The 21,951-nt window shown below is 39.2% G+C and overlaps 1 protein-coding gene across 1 annotated transcript in view; it reads left to right on the top strand.

Moving 5' to 3' along the window:
- Positions 1-21,951, top strand: part of LOC136866911 (zinc finger protein 431) — a 282,813-nt gene that overhangs the window by 233,179 nt on the left and 27,683 nt on the right. Inside the window, exon 6 of the mRNA XM_068226903.1 lies at positions 12,087-12,182. Within this exon, the coding sequence (XP_068083004.1) occupies positions 12,087-12,182 (96 nt within the window). The remainder of the gene's footprint in view (positions 1-12,086; positions 12,183-21,951) is intronic.

Here is a 21,951-nt window from a genome sequence, read left to right as displayed (position 1 = left end):
TTTAGTGTTCGAAACGAATAGTGGGAACATAAATCTCTGCTTTATGTTGTCAAAAATATTTTAATTTCTTTATAAATAAGATTGATAGAGATTGTGTGTGTGTTAGCTAAATTATGAGGTACATCTGCAGAGATGTATTGTAAGTGTGGATAAGGTAAGAGAGGGCCACTTCAACACTTGAAAGAAGACAAATGATAAATAAACAAATAAAGTGAGTGTACATGGGCAGGAAGAGCAGGGTTTTTGATCAGGTGACTACAGAATTATCAACAAAAAATTAAAGAGAGGAATTGAGGAGTTGGTTTAATAATGAATAAGAAAATAGGGCAGCAGGTAAGTGAAGAGATTACTTTTGTCAAGATAGACAGCAAACCAATCCTCTCCACATTAGTGCAGGTCTGTGTGTCTACTAGTTTAGCAGATGATGAGGAAGAGAAGGTAATGCAGTAGGAGAATATTGATTGGGATAAAGGAAGTTGGCTGGTTGATCTTTGCACCATGAGCAGATGTGGACTCTGACCATAACTTGTTTTTCATGAAATGCCATCTGAAGTGCAAGAAACCAAAGGACACAGGAGATATTAGAATTGATTGATGGACAGCAAAAGTACAGGAATTAAAAAATGGGGATTGCGGAAAAGAATGCAGGTGATTAAAGAATGAAGTAGAAAGTGCAGGTCAGCTAAGGAAGAATGGCTGGAAGAGAAGTGCAAGGATGTTGAAAGGTATATGTTTGTAGGAAAGGTTCGTACTGCATACAGGAAAATAAGGGAAACCATTGGATAAGAGGAATCTATGTGTATGAATATCAAGAGTTCAGAGGGAAAACCACTTCTAGAGAAAGGGGACAAGGCAGAAAGATGGCAGGAACATATCCATCAGTTGTCTCAAAATACAGACATAGATGGTATGATTCTGGAGCAAGAAGAGGCTGTTGATGCTGAAGAAATGCGAGACTCAGTTTTGAGGTCGAATTTGGCAGAGCATTGAGAGACCTAAATAGCAACAAAACACCTGTAATTGATGGCATTCCCTCTAATTTATGCACTTAATCAGGTGAAACCAGCATGGGGATGTTATTCCATTTAGTGTCTAAGATGTATGATACAAGAGAAGTGTCATCAGATTTTTCTAGAATGTTGTTATACATATTCCCAAGAAAACAGTGCTGACAAATATGAAGACTACTGCACCATTAGTTTAGTCTCTAATGCTTGCAAAATATTGACAAGTATTATTTACAGAAGAATAGGGGGACAAGTTGAAACTGAGTTGGAAGATCGATTGGCTTCAGAAGAAAAGGAGGAACTCGTGAAGTAATCCTGACTTCACTGGTAGTAAAGGAAATCAAAGAAGAATTTGGGAAGGGATTCTCAATCCAATGAGAGGCAACCAAACCTCTGAGATTTGCCAGTGATATTGATATTTTATCTGAGACTGCAGAAGATCTGGAGAAACTGCTGAATGGTATGGAGTGAGTCTTCGGTAATGAGTACAAGAAGAAAATAAGTAGGTTCAAAACAAAACTAGTGGAGTGCAATCAAACAAAGACAGGTGATGCAGATAATATTAGATTACGAAATGAAGTCTAAAAGGCAGTAGATGAATACAGTTACTTGGGTAGTAAAATAAATAATGGTGGCAAAAGTAAGGAGGACATCAAATGCAGATTAACACAAGTAGGGAAGAATTTTCTTAAGAAAATACTTTGATCATTGATATAAGAGTTGGGAAGATGCTTCTGAGGACTTTCATCTGGAGCATAGCATTGTATGGAAGTGAAACATGGACAGTAACTAGCTCAGAAAGAAAGAGAGTAGAAGCTTTTGAACTGTGGTGTAATAGTAGAATGCTGAAGGTGAGATGAATAGATCGACCACAAATGAAGTGTTACTGAATTGAATTAGTGAGAGGAGATTGATGAATGATAGGACAAATCTTAAAGACACCCAAGATTTGCTCAGTTGCTTTTGACAGAAGTGTAAGTGGCAAGAAATTTAGGGGAGACCAAGGTATGACAAGCAGATTATAGCAGATGTAGGATGAATTAGTTACATAGAAATGAAAAGCTTAGCACAGGATAGGGTGGCATGGAGAGCTGCATAAGACTAGTCGATGGACTGATGACTCGCAAACAACAACAGGATGGGGTTAGTTGATAGCATGGTTCACATCCTATAATAGTATTCTTGAACATTTTTAGTGAATTAAATATATCGTGTAATTAAGAAATAAGTGAAAAAATAAATCAAATGAGTAAAAGTAAGGTAAATAACGAATAAATAAATGATTGAAAGGATTAAACATGACAGCAAGAAAATTTATATTATCGATCCCAGGGTCAGAATGGAGCATCATGTTGGTCAGCCTTAGGAGGTTGATGCTGAAAAGAGGAACATTTACATGCTTACAGTGGAAAGTACCATTTAGATGAAGTGGAATTATTGGATTTAATGATAGGGGCACTTGGCACTCTAAGTGGGTTTTTATGAATTTCTGGAACAGGTTCGGCGTACTTTAAGAGGAACTTTGGCAATTTTAAAATCACTTCTGTATTCACGGTAGTTCCCTAATAACCATTGCATTGTTCTTTGCATTTCCTCATGTTTAAGGCTACAGATTGTGTTGTTAATTATTCAAATTTAATTTGTTATTTTTTGATGTAGTTGAACTTTGTCCTTGTGGCACTCCAGAATGACTGGAAAGTTGTTGACTTTCTCAATAATTATATAAATTATTTTTGAAAACCTGTCTAAAGACTCATCTAACAATTTGCCTATCTGGGAAATTTCAGATCTCTGCATGCTGTAGATTTGGCTGACATCAGACACACACACATTGACGAGAACTTTCTTGTATTATGGACTAAATATGGCACTTTGTATCTGGGACTGAAAATGGCTTCCTACACCATGACATAAAATGGCTCTTTCAATTATATTACTTATGCTTTGTACGTTGCCTAGCGACAGTGAATCTACACATTTAATCCTGGTGACAGCACATTGGATTTTAATATACGAGCACACTTTTTCCGACTTTTTCTTTCCTAACTCATCAACAAAAGTAAAAATTAAAAACACGATTTTGAGGTGTTTTTAGACCTCTTCCAAACTGCCTGTTAAAAATTTCAAATTATTGTGTGCTGTAGATTTGGCTGGGCATCACGCACAGACGGACAGGAACTTTGTTTTATTATTTCTTTGTAAGGAATAATATGTTATGTGCCCCACATGGATTACCATTGTCATTGTATCCACTCATTACTGTCCATCACCTCATCAAGTCAAGCAGATCAGCTGCCAAAACCTAACACACTCTTACCAATAGTATGTTTCTGTCAAATTTTGGAAATGGTAAGACCAATCGCATGCCAGTTATATGTGCCCATCGATTTCAGGACCACCCAGAGCTCTTTCATCCACAAGCGGTAGACCATATGAGAGATTGTGTGTGGATATACAAGGACTGATGACTTCTCTCAGTGCACAGGTTTATTTCGCTCAACATAACTATCTACGATATTGGAAAATGATCTCAGTACGCTCTTAATAAATGGGTGATGATTACTCTTAATAAAAGAAACATTATACTCATTCTGTCAGAAAGTGTGTTTGAAAATTATATAAATTTTAATTATTGAAATGCTTTTCATCGTTCAGAATTAAATTCACTCAAATAAGATTTTAATAAGTTTTCTAAAATTGAATTAGATTGGAGTTGATTCAGCTAGTTTCAGAATACTCACAATTGGCAGAACTGATATAGCGGATATCTCAATATTTATCCTTAAAGTAAATTTATCATTGATTGTACACTTTTACAGTAATAAAGTTATGTCTACAAAAATGTTATTACACTACAAATTAAAGTATTCCTTCCAGTTCTCTACTTTTAACCTGAACAACAATGTGGTAGAACAAAATAGGGTCCTACCAACAGACACTGCAAAACTGATCGACACACAAATGACAAAGTTGCAAAAATATCATGTCAGAAACAAAAATATAATCCCACACTAATCAAATACTACTAAGGAAGTACATTTGTAGAAGGGACACACCAAGCAGAAATAAACCAAGTAACAGAATTATTATTATTATTATTCAGTTATCATAATGTCGTCTGCATCAGTAATGAGGGGTACTGTTTGAACTCGTGGAATCATCACGAAAACACTCCTGATATTAAGAAGCAAAACAATGGGAAACAAATATAGAAGTTCTCTGAAATGACATTAAAGTGCAGAAACTTGTAGCTTAACAAGGAGATTCCGTACGTGAGGCTAAATGCAGTTCACATAGTGGTTCACAAATACAAATTGCACAAAGTGCTTACGAGTGTGGCTATCTACTCACCACCAAATCTGCAAATGAACTGTACAAACATAAGTTGACTCGAGGGTCAATTCACTTTTACTGTAACACTGTACACCTTCCAAATGCATGGTAAACTCTAGGACCACACACTCCTTTATCCTCCTACAGGTATATCATTCTTGTTTCTCATGTCGCCGTTATCACAGTTAAAATGATCTTCTGATTAACAGATCACAAGTTACACTTCCCATGTATAGTTGCAAGGACATCTGGGGAAATTGTAATATTAGTAGCGTTCATGATTATATTATTTCTCAAATTCCCATTACATGTGATGAAAATACTACCTCCATCGCAGCAAAGAAATTAAAAGAATACCCAGAAATTACCCAAAGACCATAAAGAATCTACCAGGAAAGGTGGACATTATTAAATTATACTTTTGTAATCTCAGCAGGTGGCTTTTTGTTAGTTTGCAGTATTCTAGAGGAAAGGTGTCAAATTATTACAATCATCAAAACAAAATGTACATAATTAAATCAACGTAATTTTCTTATCCCATATGACTGGAACTCATCCTGGGGTGGACGATTGCATGTTGTAGGTCACTTCATATCATGGTTTCATCAATTGTAGCTCAGCACTTCACACAATATACTGTGTTTAAATTCCCTCATTGAATCCATGCTGAATTCCTTCGCTCTGATGTAGGAAATAAGCATTATCTCCACAATCCCATGTCCAGACCGATATTTAGTAGAATGATGACATCTAAAACTAGAAAACTGCAATCTGAATAAAACAGCGTTCACCATGCGTTAAGTCTTTACCTTTCCGCGTTATGCGAGTTACTGTAGCATCAAGATGAGTAGCACTGAGAGGGACTCCTGCATGAATGAGAGCAAAGAAACTTCAAATATGCCACATGTGTCTGGTAGTTCAAATTGCTCCCTAAAATATTGTTGTGTCAGACAGTCATTAAATAATTAATTCACAGCTGACAGTACTTACTTTACTTACTTATCCAGCGTTACAGTCCTTGAAGGACCTGGGCCTTGTCGATCACTTGTCTCCTCCAGTTGTTTCTCAAAGCGGCCAGCATTCTCCAGTTCTGTATTCCTAGTCTTCTCAAAAGTCTGCCTCTCCATCGCCCAGCCACCAGTAATCTTGGTTGTCCCACTGAACAACTTCCCTTGGGCTTGGTGACTATCACCTTCCTTGGCACTCACTGTTCCTTCATTCACTGCATTGTCCCAACCACTGTTATCTTCTCATCTTTATTTCTGCAGTTATTGACGGATTCTTATAGAGTTCATACAGCTCCTTGTTGGTCTTAATTCTCCAGCCACGTTTCTTGTGTACTGCACCATATATCTTCCTCAACACTTTTCGTTCCCATGCATCCAAAGTATTTTTAATTTGTTGTGTAATTGTCCATGTTTCCAATCCATACATAACTACAGGTTTTATAATCATTCTATACACTGTCAACTTCAACTGCCTTGAAATGTTTGACGATCGCAACAAGTTATGGAAACTATAATAGCATCTGTTGCTTGTCGCTATTCTTGTCTTTATCCCTACTGGTACTGTATTATCTTTCATGACTATTCCTCCCAAATACTTGAACATTTTCTCTTTCAAACCCTTCAAACTGCTCTATCCCTCTCCATCTTGTTTTATTTCTGGTGTTGATCATATGTTTTGTTTCCTCCTAACTTATGACAAAGCCCAATGTAGCCGCTTCTCTTTCTAAAACTGTGTAGTTCTTGAGCAGCTAATTCCTATTCTTCCCAAGCATGACTATATTGTCTGCAAAGGCCATACTCTGGGCCATTCTGTTGAATATAGTACCATCTGATTTGCTTGGCAGTTTTGCGCATGATCCCCTTCAGTGCCAGATTAAAACGTGTTGGTGATACAGAATCTCCTTGTTTTAGTCCTTGATTGATTGGATCATTATTGGTATATCTGCCATTTGCTTTTATTTTGCAGCTATTGTTGGTCAAAGTCATTTTCACGAGTCTCACTAACTTTGGTGGTATTCCCAAATCTTGTAACACCTTAACAAGCCCCCTTCCATTAACACTGTCGTAGGCTGCCTTCAAGTCCACATGAAGTTGGTGAACCATAATGTTGTACTCGTAACACTTCTCCATTATTAACCTGAGGGTGAACATCTGGTCTGTTGTTGCTCTTTCCTCCCTGAACCCACACTGGTATTCTATAGTGGCTTCTGCATATGGTCGTAGTCTATTGCTCAATAAATGAATGAATGAATGAATGAAAACCTACAACCTGTTTTCCAGTCTTTGACTGGATCAAGGATGTAATGAATGAACCATATATAGGCTATTAGTACGATTGGGTTGCCACTGCCAAAGTGTCTCTTGTTCATTATCCTAGCAAATACTTTTTATGCTGCATTAAGCAACGCTATTCCTCTATGGTTATTACACTTTGTCTTATCCCCCTTTTTATATATTGGTACAATAAGGGCTGTGTTCCAGTTTGTTGGCATTACCTCGCTTCTCCAAATATTCTTTGTAAATCTACACATTTCCTATATTAATTCTAGACTACCATACTTAAATATTTCACCTGGTATCTTATCTTCTCCCACAGCTCTATTATTTCTCATCTCCTTCTCAGCTTCAGTTAACTCTTCCAATGTTGTTTCTTCTTCTTTTTCATAGCTACCCTGTTGTTCCTCATCTTGCCATTCTCGAGTTTCATCTGATTGCAGCAATTCTTTGAAATATTCTCAAATCAAATCAAAATCTCTTTATTTGTAAGTGAGGTGTCTACCTTGGTGGCAAATGGTACACTAAAATACATTATTGTCAAGCACTAAATATTAAATTAACAAGAGAAGAAAATTTTTTCCTATAATACAATATTATACAATTTACGCTAACAATGTTTTCTATTAAACACACAGCTCATCCTTAATAAATTTATATTGTTTACAAAATTCTACTTATAATACACTGATGGACAGAGCAAATGCAACACCAAGAACGAGTGGTAAGAACTTTATGCCAATTGCAGCGTAGACTGACGTCAATGAGGTATGCTCATGATGTGAAATGCGCCGCTGTGCTGCGCACGTAGCGAACGATAAATGGGACATGGCGTTGGCGAATGGCCCACTTCGTACCGTGATTCTCAGCCGACAGTCATTGTAGAACGTGTTGTCGTGTGCCACAGGACATGTGTATAGCTAAGAATGACAGGCCGCCGTCAACGGAGGCATTTCCAGCAGACAGACGACTTAACGAGGGGTATGGGGATCGGGCTGAGAAGGGCAGGTTGGTTGCTTCGTCAAATCGCAGCCGATACCCATAGGAATGTGTCCACGGTGCAGCGCCTGTGGCGAAGATGGTTGGCGCAGGGACATGTGGCACGTGCGAGGGGTCCAGGCGCAGCCCGAGTGACGTCAGCACGCGAGGATCGGCGCATCCGCCGCCAAGCGGTGGCAGCCCCGCACGCCATGTCAACCACCATTCTTCAGCATGTGCAAGACACCCTGGCTGTTCCAATATCGACCAGAACAATTTCCCGTCGATTGGTTGAAGGAGGCCTGCACTCCTGGCGTCCGCTCAGAAGACTACCATTGACTCCACAGCATAGACGTGCACGCCTGGCATGGTGCCGGGCTAGAGCGACTTGGATGAGGGAATGGCAGAACGTCGTGTTCTCCGATGAGTCACGCTTCTGTTCTGTCAGTGATAGTCACCGCAGACGAGTGTGGCGTCGGCGTGGAGAAAGGTCAAATCCGGCAGTACGGCAGTAAGTGTGGAGCGCCCTACCGCTAGACAACGCGGCATCATGGTTTGGGGCGCTATTGCGTATGATTCCACGTCACCTCTAGTGCGTATTCAAGGCACGTTAAATGCCCACCGCTACGTGCAGCATGTGCTGCGGCCGGTGGCACTCCCGTACCTTCAGGGGCTGCCCAATGCTATGTTTCAGCAGGATAATGCCCGCCCACACACTGCTCGCATCTCCCAACAGGCTCTACGAGGTGTACAGATGCTTCCGTGGCCAGCGTACTCTCCGGATCTCTCACCAATCGAACACGTGTGGGATCTCATTGGACACAGTTTGCAAACTCTGCCCCAACCTCGTACGGACGACTAACTGTGGCAAATGGTTGACAGAGAATGGAGAACCATCCCTCAGGACACCATCCGCACTCTTATTGACTCTGTACCTCGACGTGTTTGTGCGTGCATCGCCGCTCGCGGTGGTCCTACATCCTACTGAGTCGATGCCGTGCGCATTGTGTAACCTGCATATCGGTTTGAAATAAACATCAATTATTCGTCTGTGCCGTCTCTGTTTTTTCCCCAACTTTCATCCCTTTCGAACCACTCCTTCTTGGTGTTGCATTTGCTCTGTCAGTCAGTGTATCTCCTGTACTACTTACAAATATAGTCAACTGATATACAGTATGTGGAATTACTTCAAATGATACTATACAACTGGTATAACATTAATATTTACATTGCATTTATTTATTTACTTTTTTTTTTTTTTTTTTACCCGTTCTGGATCCTAAGTAGCATAATGACCTGCTGCATCAACCATCTTCCAATAATTCTTATTTCATCACCGATCATCTTTCCTTCTTTGTCCCTGCATATTGATGTACGGGGCTGCCATCTCTGTTTTATCTTCTTTATACCTCTGAATATTCTTCTAATGTCCTTTTCATTTCTACATTCTTCAATGTCTTTCATTCTGTTTTCTCAAATTCTCTCTTCTTCCTTCTACATATAGTTTTTACTTTCCTGCTCTTTCTTTGATAGTTCTGTCTGGCAGCCTGTGTATCCTTCTGAAGCATCTTCTTTCTTCTATTGCTTTCTCACATTCCTTATCATACCATTCTTTTTGCTTGTCTCTGTTTTCCTGAACCAGCTTGGAGTCCATTGTTTGCCGTATTGCTTTCTCCATTTTTTTCCCAATGTATCTCTGGGCTTTCCTCCTCAACAGTTATCGCTCATATTACTTCATTCGTTCCTCTTTGAAATTCCTCTCTTTCCTGTTCATTGGTGCTGATTCTAGTTACGTTAACCACCACCATATAGTGGTCTGAATCGGCATCTGCCCCCCTCATCATCATAACATCCCTTATGTCTGTGCCATGCCTTCTTTGAATAAGCACATGATCTATCTGATTGACTGCGGTTCCATCCGGTGACGTCCAAGTTCCTTTATGTATATCCTTATATGGGAAAAGAGTACTGCTTATGGTGAGATTTTTGCTTACCGCAAAATCAACCAGCCTTGTTCCATTGTCATTGCACTCTTTGTCTAAACTATACTTTCCCACATTTGGCCGATACACGGTTTCCCTTCCAACCTTGGCATTCGTATCTCCTAGAATCACTTTCTCAGCAGTTTCAGCAGTTGTATCATATGTGCGTTCCAGCTGTTCATAAAAGGAATCATTTAACTTCATCAGTTGTTTGTTCTCTTGGAGCATGAGCACTTATCAATGTCATATTGAAGAATTTCATTTTAACTCTCAATATGCACATCCTACCATTAACTTGTTCAAAGTTCAATATCACTGCCTTATATGCTCTGTGTACAAGGAAGCCTGTTCCAAAATTAGCTGTCCCACTACTACTACAAAACATTCTGTAGTCCCCTGAGTCAATCGTGCATGTTTCTTTCCACCTAATCTTCTGCAAAGCGGCTATTTCTATCTGGTGCTTCCTCAGTTGATCTTCCACATTTTTGAAAGCTCGTACTCTATTTAAACTCGGTACATTCCATATAGCCATTGTTTCATTAGTCCGTGTCCATTTCTTGGTTGTCACCATTGAGACCGTCTGGTTTTTACATGTGTTCGACATTTTCGTGACTACTTATTTTTTACATGGCTGCCTTTTCTGTTGGGGATGTTCCCTTAGTCTTTGAGCATTTCTCCTCTTCCTACAAGGCAGTAGGTTGCTACTGTTAACCTCATTTGTCAGGTGCCCTTTCCACAAGTTCCACCGTACCAATAAATTTTATTTCTGCCTTCACTGCCATTGAGGTCTTTACCATAACCCTGGTTATGGCCACTTACAACGTACTATTGCCCGGGGCAGGCGACCCAAGGTATTTTAAAGATATGTTACTTCTCTATCACTCGCCATTGGTCCTGACTTGTGATAGGCAGAGCCTGGCTTCCTCAACGGAGGTCCAGGTTGGTTGGGTTACAGCTGACAATATGTATTTATAAACTACAATGTATTTTTTTGAGCTCTCTTGATAATTAATGTTGTGATATATTTAATTACAATCACATGCACACATATGTGTATATGGCACTGTTCTATACGAGTAAATACACTTTCTGAATTTGCAGGACGACACACAGATTCTGGGTATGCCTTCTTATTTGCAATGCTATAATCCTCTTCAAAACAGCTGGCCAGTGTTTCGCTGCTCATCAAGGCCACCGGATGACATTAAGAAACTTGCTACCCTGACCTCTTGACTTCCTTTTGTTCAGACTAAGCTGACAGTTACCTGATGTTTTGCAAATGTCACATTTCAATAGAACATGATATTGTAAACAAATCACAGATTATGGACACAATATGTAATTAAGTAAGAAAGGATGTTATAAAATATGGAAGTTGATGTAAAATTGCTTATGTTTATACATAAACAGCAAAACAATAATGTTGTGTGATGGAGGAAAATATTTCAAAACTTCAGTTACAAAAGTAGACGGCTTAATTGCTCCTCGTGCCTTGTGGGTGACACCTAGCTATATGGCATCTGTTGAGGATCCTCCCTGCCTTCAGGCTGAGCACTAGATATGGAAAAGTTTTATTTTCTATTCAGATGTACTTACCGATATTGCATGTAAAAAATAACCGTAAAAAGTTATTAGTTCCTAATTTTGAAATTGGTTTGTTTAGGATTAGCAGAATAATTTTCAGTCTGTCTGAACTATTTCCTGATGTTTCAGTGTTATTTTAGGAGGTTTTATGTTATGTAATGGCTTCACACTCCAAACGTACCCTAAGCATTCAAGCAGGGGACACGTTTCCCCTTCTGAGAGACTCTCAGCAGATATGTTGTTGAAGATCCTCCCTTTGTATATGATGATGCTGGATTTAGGAAAGTTAATCTAGTAGAATTTCATGTAACACATTCTTTCCATGGAATTGCTCGTTGTACTTTTGCTGTAGTAGTAGTAGTAGTAGTAGTAGTAGTAGTAGTTGGGTACTTATGTTTTAACATTACTTTATTGTAACATGTAATGTTAAGCTAGAAGTAAGCTCAACCTATAGTATTGTAAGCAGTAGTGTTAAGCACTGAAAAAACTTAAGTTTTGCATGAATTTGTATATGATAATAATGGATTTAGAATGTTAAAACTTTTTTTTTTTTGCTACTTGCTTTACGTCGCAAGAATGTTAAACTAGTCGTTTTTCCCATTACATATTCTTTCCCGGGAATTGCTTGTTGTAGTCTTACTGTTTGTTTGTTTGTTTGTTTGTTTGTTTATTTGTTGTTGGGTAATTATGTTAACAATATTATTATACTACTGTAAGTGACCATTGCCACTGGGATATTTTCCGTTTGCGATGTGTTTGTTAATAATAATTATAATAATATGTAAAAATTTTCTGAAAATATAAGAAAGTTTTCAATCCGACTCATTTGCTAGCAAATTATGAATTGTCATGTTTATTTGTTGGTGACTAAATTGCCAGATATGTGGAAGAATGGCCCTAATGTATTCACTTTTTTGTAGGACAGTGATGAACTTTTATCACAGAAGATACACTTGAAAGAAGAAATCAAATCAGAGTTAGCAGAGCCAGGACAAGTACAGGTGAACACACTTGAGGTAATGTAATAATTGACAATGTGTTTTTTGTAATGAAAATTATAAGAAATATTCTGAACACATTGCATTAAACAGCCGATCATTTTAAACCACACAGTTTGAAGGCTGTTGGAGAGATGGTATTTGTTATGAGACTGCTAATTTTTTAAAACCTAATTTTCATGTTTTTTTCAAGTAGTTCAAAAATCTTATGGTCGATAATGTGTAGAAGCTTGTGTTCTGAGCGCCTTTACAGCATGGCAGCATGTGGTGCTGGTTTCATCACTTCTATTGCTGTCTTATCCTATCTGGATTTTAGTTCAAGCATAGCTAACTTCCTTTTTGCCTCGTGCAGTGTGGAATTGCTTAAGATGGACATAACAACCATGTCTTCAAATTGTCAAGCCAAAATATTAATTTCTGCCTTAAATTCTACCTTGAAGTATTAATTACAACAGATGATACTTTTGATGATTCCTCATAATGTAATGCATATATTCCAGTCTCCTTAGTTTTTCTTCTTTTTCTCCTGGAGAACTTCCTCATTTCTAACATGGTCCATTCACAAGATTTTCAACATTCATTGGGGTATCCATATCTTGAAAGCTGGGATTCTGTTTTCTTTGGCTGCTGCAATGTTTTCTAACACGGTGCCAAAACTGTGTGGATATATAATATTTACAACATCTCCTGTCATAAGGTACAAGCTTATTTTTATAATTTTCGTCGCCATAAGACCTATCTGTGTCTGTGTGACGTAAAGCCCCTAGCAAAAAAAAAAAAATTTAATTTTAATTGTTACTAGCTGACATACCTGTGCTTTGCTATGGAATTTTCAGAAAGACTTTCTTTGAGGATTTCCCTGCTGAAGTCAACATAGGTCATTGCAATGAAATCAGAAGTAATGTCACTATTAAAAGCAATGTGCTCATATGAAATACTCGATCAAATGAAAAGTTGCACATTTTCTAACTTTTAATGAACAGTCCAAAGTTCCAGAGCTGGAATAATGAGGTTGCAGACACCCTTCTGCTCTTATTTTGGTAAGTCTGCACACTGCCCATTCAACTCAGTGCCTTAAGGTAGGGATTGAATAGCTCAAATGCTATGATGAACCAGTGTGTTTATGTACTGGTAGTATAAGTAAATTTTTTGAATCAGAGAAATGGCATGCTACTTGTTATACTCGGTACACAGCAGTAATCCCATCTGTAGGAGGTGATTGGCAGCAGAAGACACAACACACATCACAACAAACAATGCTCCATGTAATGTTATTGTTAATCAATTTTATGACGTTTCTGTATTATAAGCCTTCTTATTTAGTTTTCTGTTGATTCTGTGATAGTACAGCATCTACTGTAAAGTGAATCCTCCTTTCTTTCAAGACTCCCTCCTCTTATTATTCAAGCGATCCTTCCTTTACAGTATTTTCTCTCATTTTTATAAACATCTTCACAAATTTCCTTGTCCAAGAGCCTGGCATTCCTTCCACTTAGTTTTGCCAGGTTCTTCACTTTCATCTCTCCTATCTGGCCTCCGTTAGTCAACTCTTGTCCTTTTCTGATCTCAACAGTATTATATATGGAGGCGTAGGGTGTCCATTTTCACACCCTTCTTGGCTCTTGTCTTTCTTCGATCGATACCTTCATTCTTCGAACTGTCAGAGCCCTTACATTTTTCTCCATTAGTGTTATATAGAGGATCGGAAATTGTATTCTATATAACTTTTGTTATGTAGTACTTTTCGATAGGACGAATAACACAGGTATTTAAAAATTAAATTTTAGGTTCTGCCCCTAAACTATCATTCCAACTAGGGCAAAATGTAAACTGTAGTTCCTAATTGCCTGACTTGATTTACCAATTCTGTTTTCTGTTTTCCGGCTCCATGGTTAAATAGTTAGCATACTGGTCGTTGGTCACAGGGGTCTCGGGTTCGATTCCCTGCAGGATCGGGAATTTTAACCATAATTGTTTAATTTTGCTGGCACAGGGACTGGGTGTATGTGTCGTCTTCATCATCATTTCATCTTCATCACGATGCGCAGGTTGCCCACGGGAGTCAAGTCCAAAGGCCTGCACCAGGTCTCTCCGAAGGCCACATGGCATTTCATTAACTTCTGTTTACCCATTTTCTCAAGGCTCGGCATTGATATGGACTTAGCGTCAAAAATTCAAATTCATGAATTACACTGTTTTCATAGCCCATACAATAAAAATGTATAAGACATACATGATAGAAACTTTAATACTATATAAATTTTAGTTACAGTAAATAGTCTACGGAGAGAATCAATAATAACATAAATGTTTGAGAATTAAATTTTAGGCCTTCCCCTAAACTATCATTTCATTCAGTGTGAAAAATAATTATTTACAACCTAGATTGTAATGACTTATTTTCCGACTTTACATACCAATTTTCATTAAATTCTCTTCAGTTGTTTTCCCATGGTGAGAGTATGTACGTATGTACATACAAACAGAAATTACAGAAAATTAAAAAGTGCATTTCCTTGTTACTGCGGACACAACTGAAGCAGAAATATAATTCTCTTCCTACTCTGAGCAATGTACAAACAAAACTGTTATTTTATACAATGCTCACAAAAGAAGTATGAACTAGCGTACACACACATGCCGTTTCACATACGTGGTGTTTTGGTTATCCCTTGGTGACATTAATGTGGAGGAATATTGAAGCCTCCAGTCATAGTCACTGCACCCCAAACATGAGTGGTTTGTGACGTACGGCATTGTCTGTCACTGCTGTTTGAGTTGTCGTATTAGGAGACAGCACAGGCAGGATAGATCACAAGACATGGGAAAGCATTTACCATCAGAAATGTCATGCGTGCAGTAACCCTCTTGCAGGAAGGACGCACGCAGCGTTACGTGGCAGAGCAGCTCTGAGTCATCTGCAGGTTGTGGCAGCAATACCAAGAGCTACACAACGTCAAAGAGTGACCTGATTCAAGGGAAAAAAAAGAAAAGAAAAAAAGAAGCCAGCTTAGGACCGATTTCTTCATTTGCAGGCCCTCTGAAATCGTGCAGTTCAGCCAGGAACCTATGAGATGAGCTAAATACACGTGGGACTGTTGTCAGTACACAGACAGTCTGCAGTAGACTAGGGGAAGGTTAGCTCAATTCCTAAAGCCCGCTTAAAGTGGCCTGGTTGACCCCTCATCACCGAAGATGCTGTCTGCAGTTTGCACAACAGAATGTCAACTGGCATCTCCGACACTATACTCCCTTATTCTTTGCCGATGAATCCAGATTCCAGCTTTCTGGGTCCGATGGTCGTATTCAAGTCTGGCGATGTCAAGGAGAACGAAATTTGCATTGAAATGTGCAGGAGACAGTTGCTTACAGTGGCAGATCAGTAATGGTTTGGGGAGGAATTTCTTTGAACCATGAAAGTGACCTTGTAGTCATTCAAGGGTGATTGACAGCTGTACACTAGATTAAGGAGGTTCTGGAGAACCATGTACTACCGATCACAGACAATATTGGACAACATTTCACATTAGTGCATCTAGGAGCCACTGCAGATTCTGCTAGGGCCACCAGGGACTTCTTTGCAGCTGCTAGAATTCAAGTAATCGACGCGCATGTAGCCTCATCCTCAATTGTATCGAGTATCCAAAATCTCCCTCAGGCAACTCCACATGCTCCAGGAGCTGACAGCAACATTATTCGAAGATGGGGAGCCATCCCCCAGGATGCAATCCGGAGGCTTATCAGAAGCATACCACGCCGGTATGCTGCTGTGCTACAAGCCAGAGGTGGGAACACAGAGTACTGGAAAGTATTAACTGTAAGTTTCAGTTTGTTTTTAGTTGTATTCAAGTACAGTGACTTTCGGTTTTGGACCACTGTGTCTGTTTGAGATAATCAATTGTAAATGTGTGTATTTTTGGTTCTGTACGAATAAATGAACATGTTTTGGTTCTGTATAATCTACGTCTGAAAAATAAAGGCACACAAAATATTACAGCCAACCAAAAGTTTGATACTTTTTTTAGTGAGCAGTATATATACAGATGCCATGCACGGGCGACGGGAGTTATAGGTTGATGGCAGGCAGACGGATGAGAGAAACTCCTCTCTCAGCTCTATTCTAAACCTTGCTGCATTATTTGTTCTTCCTATTGTTGTTTGCTGCAGCACTCCATTCTACCCTATTCTGTGCTAAATCTACTCTAATTTGCTTGTCATATTCATACCTTGGTCTACCACTATCGTTCTTACCACTTGCGCTTCGTACACAACACCACTGAACAAGTTGTGGATTGTTGTATGTCCGGCGCTCCCTTTCTCGCTCCGTCAGCCAGCTGCACGCGCGCCTGTGTATCATTCTGCTAGCTTCGACGCGCAGCCCTCAGTGCGCGTGCCTGACCATCGAGTGTACTATAAATAGGAGCTCCCTGCCTGCTCAATTGCCCACTTGCCCCGGTGTCCAGCTCCAGAATACACCCTACGTCGAGCACGGAGGCTACTCCTCTTGAAAATGTGCTTCGACCAGGTGGACTGAATTTCTGGCAGTACGAGGTTTCACCTCTGGTCACCGCTCCCTTACCTGTTTCCGCTGCCTATGTTCCGTAATTCTTTTACAAGCCATTTTCATTCCCTAATCTATGCAAGCTCCCTTAGTTTCGCTAGGTGGAATTTCTTCAATCAATTGAACTTGCTTTTTAGGAATTCAGGCACTTCCACAAACAAGGACTCTCAAAGACATTTATGTCAATGTGCCAGATAGTTCTCGACTATCAACGTGTCAATTCACAAAGACTATCTTTTCAAGATAGAAGTGTATATAAAGACTGTAAACCTGTACATATTGTATAAAGACAGACTTTTCTCAAGATTCAATATTCATTTTTGCTTCAAAATAAATTTCAGTTATTTGTGTAAATATCATAAAGTGAAGCAAATAAAAGTTGTGTTCTGTAAATTTCAACCTTGGTTACAACATGGATCTTTAGATGTGTCTTATCATTCTATCTATTCTTTTAATCAAATTTCTAAAAATTGTTCTCCTCCCACCCATTCGATTCATTATCCCTTCATTCATGATAGGATCTACCGATCTCACATTCAGCATTCTTCTATAAAACCTCATTTCAGCATCTTCTATTATCTTTCTTTCTGAGCTAGTTATGGTCAGTGTTTCTTTGGACATAGGCCACCTTGGTCCTTTGAGTGCAGGGTGAACATTGGTAAAGTAAACTACGGGGATGTGACTTCCTCCTACCTGGCATGTTAGAGTAGATCTGCTGTTCCAGCATCTCTTTCACGATATCTTAGGATTCTTTTCTATATCTCACTTGGTTTCACCAAACCTGGTTGGCGGGCCAAAAGCTAGTAAATTTAATATTTTCGTAAGTGCAGAACTCTACACAACATTCTACCATTCCTCCTGACTTAAGCGTAATCATTTCCAATGTTGTTGGCGGCATTCATAGAAAGCAGTGAGAACGGGTGATTAGTCAGTGATGATGGAGATGATGCTTGTAGTTTAAAGGGACCTAACATCGAGGGCCCCTAATGGTACGAAATGAGATGAAATGTTATGACCATTTAAAATCTAGAATCCTCCACTGACCAGATTCGAAAACACGAGGGCGAAGAACAAATGGATGGATATGAAGTTAAAACTATCAGTGGATCGGACCCACAATGCCCCACATTTCCAGAAACTAGTGTTAAATAATAGTATTACTGATGAAGGGTTTGCGTCTAAAGCATAATACTGAATCAATGATGCTTGTAGTCGAAACGGGTCCAAAATCCAGGTCATCATCCCCTCAAAATGGTACTTATCGGTAGGGAAATAGAACCATGCTATTTGTCATTTTGCGGTACTAATAAAAAATAGCATAGACTTGCAGTATTCCACACATTATGCTACTACTTACAAGTAATGAAATTCGCACATGTAACAGACCTATGGTGTTTTGCACACTGTGACGTTATTTACAGGCAACGCAAACCTATGGCGTTCCTCAGATAAGTGGACTAACCACAGGGACCCTAACTATCCCATGGTGTTCCTCACATAGTAGGTACTGAGCATAGGCAAGGCAGAAGCATGGTCTCGCTAATCCCATGGTGTTAGACATATAGGGGTACGAATCACAGGTACTGTATAGGCTGGCAACGTACTCTATTGCTACTAATTGCAAACCTATTTGGTACCCAACATAGTAGTATTATGCGCAAGTAAAAGCGACCCATGTTGTTCCCCTAGTGGTGGTAAATATCACAAGTAGCTTCATGGTTCTAATAAAATCATCCCTTGATTGCCCCTTTTAATTGCCTCTTCCGAAAGGCAGGGGATACCATGGATGTATTCTTCGTCTGCATCTCCCACCCAAGGGGGATTGTGTGTTTGGTTCGCAAGAGATATTTTATATCGCTCAAGTCCGCCGGCAAGCCGGTTAGGATCCCCCTGTCCGCCACCTGGGACGTGCCACGTGAAAGGATCACCTCTCCCCCTGCAACATCAGCATAGTGGGTTCGTGGTGATTAGTCAGTCTTACCGTTGCATAGAGAACAAATACTCACACCAGACTCTTGCAGGAGAATGCTGGAAAAAAGGACTGCACTGTTGGCTGTTGTCATTTGTCTGAGGAAGTCTTGATCGAAATGATACAAAGAAATATGTTGGAACAACTGGTTGCCGATAAGTCCATTGCCGCAGAGATGGGGCAATTAGGCATTTCATTTTACCTTAAAAGTAGAGGCCAGAGGCTGAAAAAAGTACTGTCCTGCTTAGTAATTTAAAGATAAAAATTTCATTTTTCCGTATTGAAATTATTAACATTAAAAATTAAATAATTGAAGTTCAACCAATTCAATACATAAAAGAAAGAAATGTATTAATTACATTCTTATTTAAATGGGACCGGTTTCGACCTTAGTCCAGGTCATCGTCAGCCGTAAAAACAAGTAGGCGAAATCACACAATGTTTATGAATATTGGAGAAATGGGTTAGTTTCACACTCTGTCAGGCACAAAGTCACAACACTATCAAATAATATATGAAGGTTATAAATAAACTTGAAGTCGCAGACGAATATTTTGTAGAAGCAAACAGCCAGTTCCCGGTGATCAGCGCGGCACATTCAAGGTCATGCGCTGCGGTCTCGAATGCCAAAGTAGAGTGGAGAATGTCTTGAAGGTCCAATATTTGTCTCAGGTTGTGGGAAGTTAAGTACGTATATAAAAAATATACGACGCAAATCAGTATAATTGAATGAGAACTTAGCAGGAGCACAAGTTCTCATTCAATTATACTGATTTGCGTCGTATATTTTTTATATACGTACTTAACTTCCCGCAACCTGAGACAAATATTGGACCTTCAAGACATTCTCCACTCTACTTTGGCGTTCGAGACCGCAGGGCATGACCTTGAATGTAGGATGCTAAAAGGTTAGTTTTTTCCACCTATTCAATACATATAAATTTTATAAATTAGGAATTTATTGTTGATTCCACTTGAGACATGTTTCGCCCTTCATTGAGGGCATCATCAGTCAAAATATCACCTCAAGGTAAAAAATCAGGTAATTGGTTAGTAGTTGACGGTACAAATTAATACATATTATTAATACAATTACAAAAATTAAGTATGGGAAATAGTTGTACAAAAGTGATGGTTGAACGTATAGGTTTATAGATGAAAAGTCAGCACCAATGCCTAAAATTAACATAGTAGAGTTCGGCAGTGGTGCTCTGGAGAAACAGTTGACGCAATCATAGGGAAATAAAAAGTTAAAAAATATTTACATTAAAACAATTAAGGGAGAAAAGGTGTAGTGTTCTGCGTCAATGTTTGTATCCAAAAATTAATGTCAAAGGTTGGTAACTATACAGTATTTACAATGTTCAGTTGAACAGTTGAGATAAAGTTTTAAAAATATTTACATTATAACTAGGGGCCGTATTTTTTGGTAATAGCGATAAGCACGAAATTTTTCATATCTTCTTTCTAGCCTTTATATGACCTTGTAGGTACCGTACCATAACGTATTTTAGCGAAATGGACTCGCGAAGTATCGCGAAATCTGTTTATTACGCGAATCGCGCAAATAATCACGAAATATACCCCACTTGGTAAGAAAAATGCGAAATCGTATCGGAAAAGATCTCCAATAAACGTTTAAATGCTCTTGAGAACTTGACTATAGTAGTTTCCTTCTCAGTTGATTGATAGCGCTGTATATTCTCTACACAAATGCACACAACGCGATGAGCCCTGTGTATCGGAAATATGTGTATTCAGTTCCGCGATCTCTAAGGCAATCATTAAAAATCGATATCTGTTATCGATTACAGCAAATGGCGTTGTGGTCGTAGCAAGATCGGTTGTAGATACAGCAGTGCGCATTATACTCTTTCGCATTGAAAGTTGGCCACTTATGAACATTTATCAGCAAATGTCCAGCATTTAAGTACAAAAATGCTGAAAACTAAAGTCACAACAGTTTTTCCGAGGGCCGAGGAATACAACAGTGAGGCGTTCTATGTATTTGATGCTGCAAGAAAGATTCTAATGTGTAAGTACTGTAATGTTCGCATTACGTGAAAACGAAGAGATGCGTGCGATAAATACTGTAGAGAATCAGAAACACACAAAAGGAATGAAGCAAATGAACATAATTTTAAGCGGCAAATAGCAATCGGCGATACTTTACACATTGCAAAGGAGTTGAAAAGTGATAGAGAGCAATTTGTAATAGACACAACAAAAGCATTCATGCAAGCCAGCATTTCTATAGAAAAATTGGATAATCCTGGCATGAGGACATGGATGAATATAAAAGGGAAGATAAATAATACCGACTTTATTATAAAATATGACGATATTAGTAGGCCTATTCTAAATAAATTGCACCGAGCTCGATAGCTGCAGTCGCTTAAGTGGAGGCAGTATCCAGTAATCGAGAGATAGTGGGTTCGAGCCCCACTATCGGCAGCCCTGAAGATGGTTTCCCGTGGTTTCCCATTTTCACACCAGGCAAATGCCGGAGTTTTAAGGCCACGGCCGCTTCCTTCCAATTCCTAGGCCTTTTCTATCCCATCGTCGCCGTAAGACCTATCTGTCGGTGTGACCTTAAAGCAAAGAGCAAATAAATAAATAAATAAATAAATAAATAAATAAATCGCCTGGTCGAGTTGTAATAATGTTATTGTTTTTACGTCCCACTAACTACTTTTACGGTTTTCGGAGATGCCGAGATCTCGGAATGTTGTCCCACAGGAGGTTTTTATGCGCCAATAAAACTAGTAACACGGGGCTGACGTATTTAAGCACCGGACTGAGCCAGGATTGTACCTACCAACCGTCTGAGTTACTCATCCCCGGCCGGGCGGCACCAGCATATCCATGAATATCTTCTAGGGATATATGGCTTTGCAAAATCCAGTGAAAGCACGTCTGATAGAAGAGAAGCAAGAAGACATTGTTAGTGAAGTTTTAGGAGGATTTGCACCAAGTGTTCGCAAGTATTATGGTTTCCGACGTCTAATGTGGTCAGCGAAATGGGCTGCTTTGTTTACAAAAAATACTTGCTGACTGTCGCACAACTCTGAATCCTGATAATGTTGAAACCATGCGTAGTTTTTTACTTAGGAGACAAGTCATTCAAAATGTTAAAACATGTAGAACCAAACCAAACCCCACGGCACTTAACGCCCTGAAAGGGCCTTGGCCTGCCCTGTGACCGCTGCTCAGCCTGAAGGCCTGCAGATTACGAGGGGTCGTGTGGTCAGCACGAC

The sequence above is a fragment of the Anabrus simplex genome, chromosome 3 (assembly GCF_040414725.1).
Source record: "Anabrus simplex isolate iqAnaSimp1 chromosome 3, ASM4041472v1, whole genome shotgun sequence".
NCBI classification, from domain to species: Eukaryota; Metazoa; Arthropoda; class Insecta; order Orthoptera; family Tettigoniidae; genus Anabrus; species Anabrus simplex.
The sequence above is the reverse complement of the archived record's forward strand: the minus strand, read 5'-3'. Positions and strand labels throughout refer to the sequence as shown.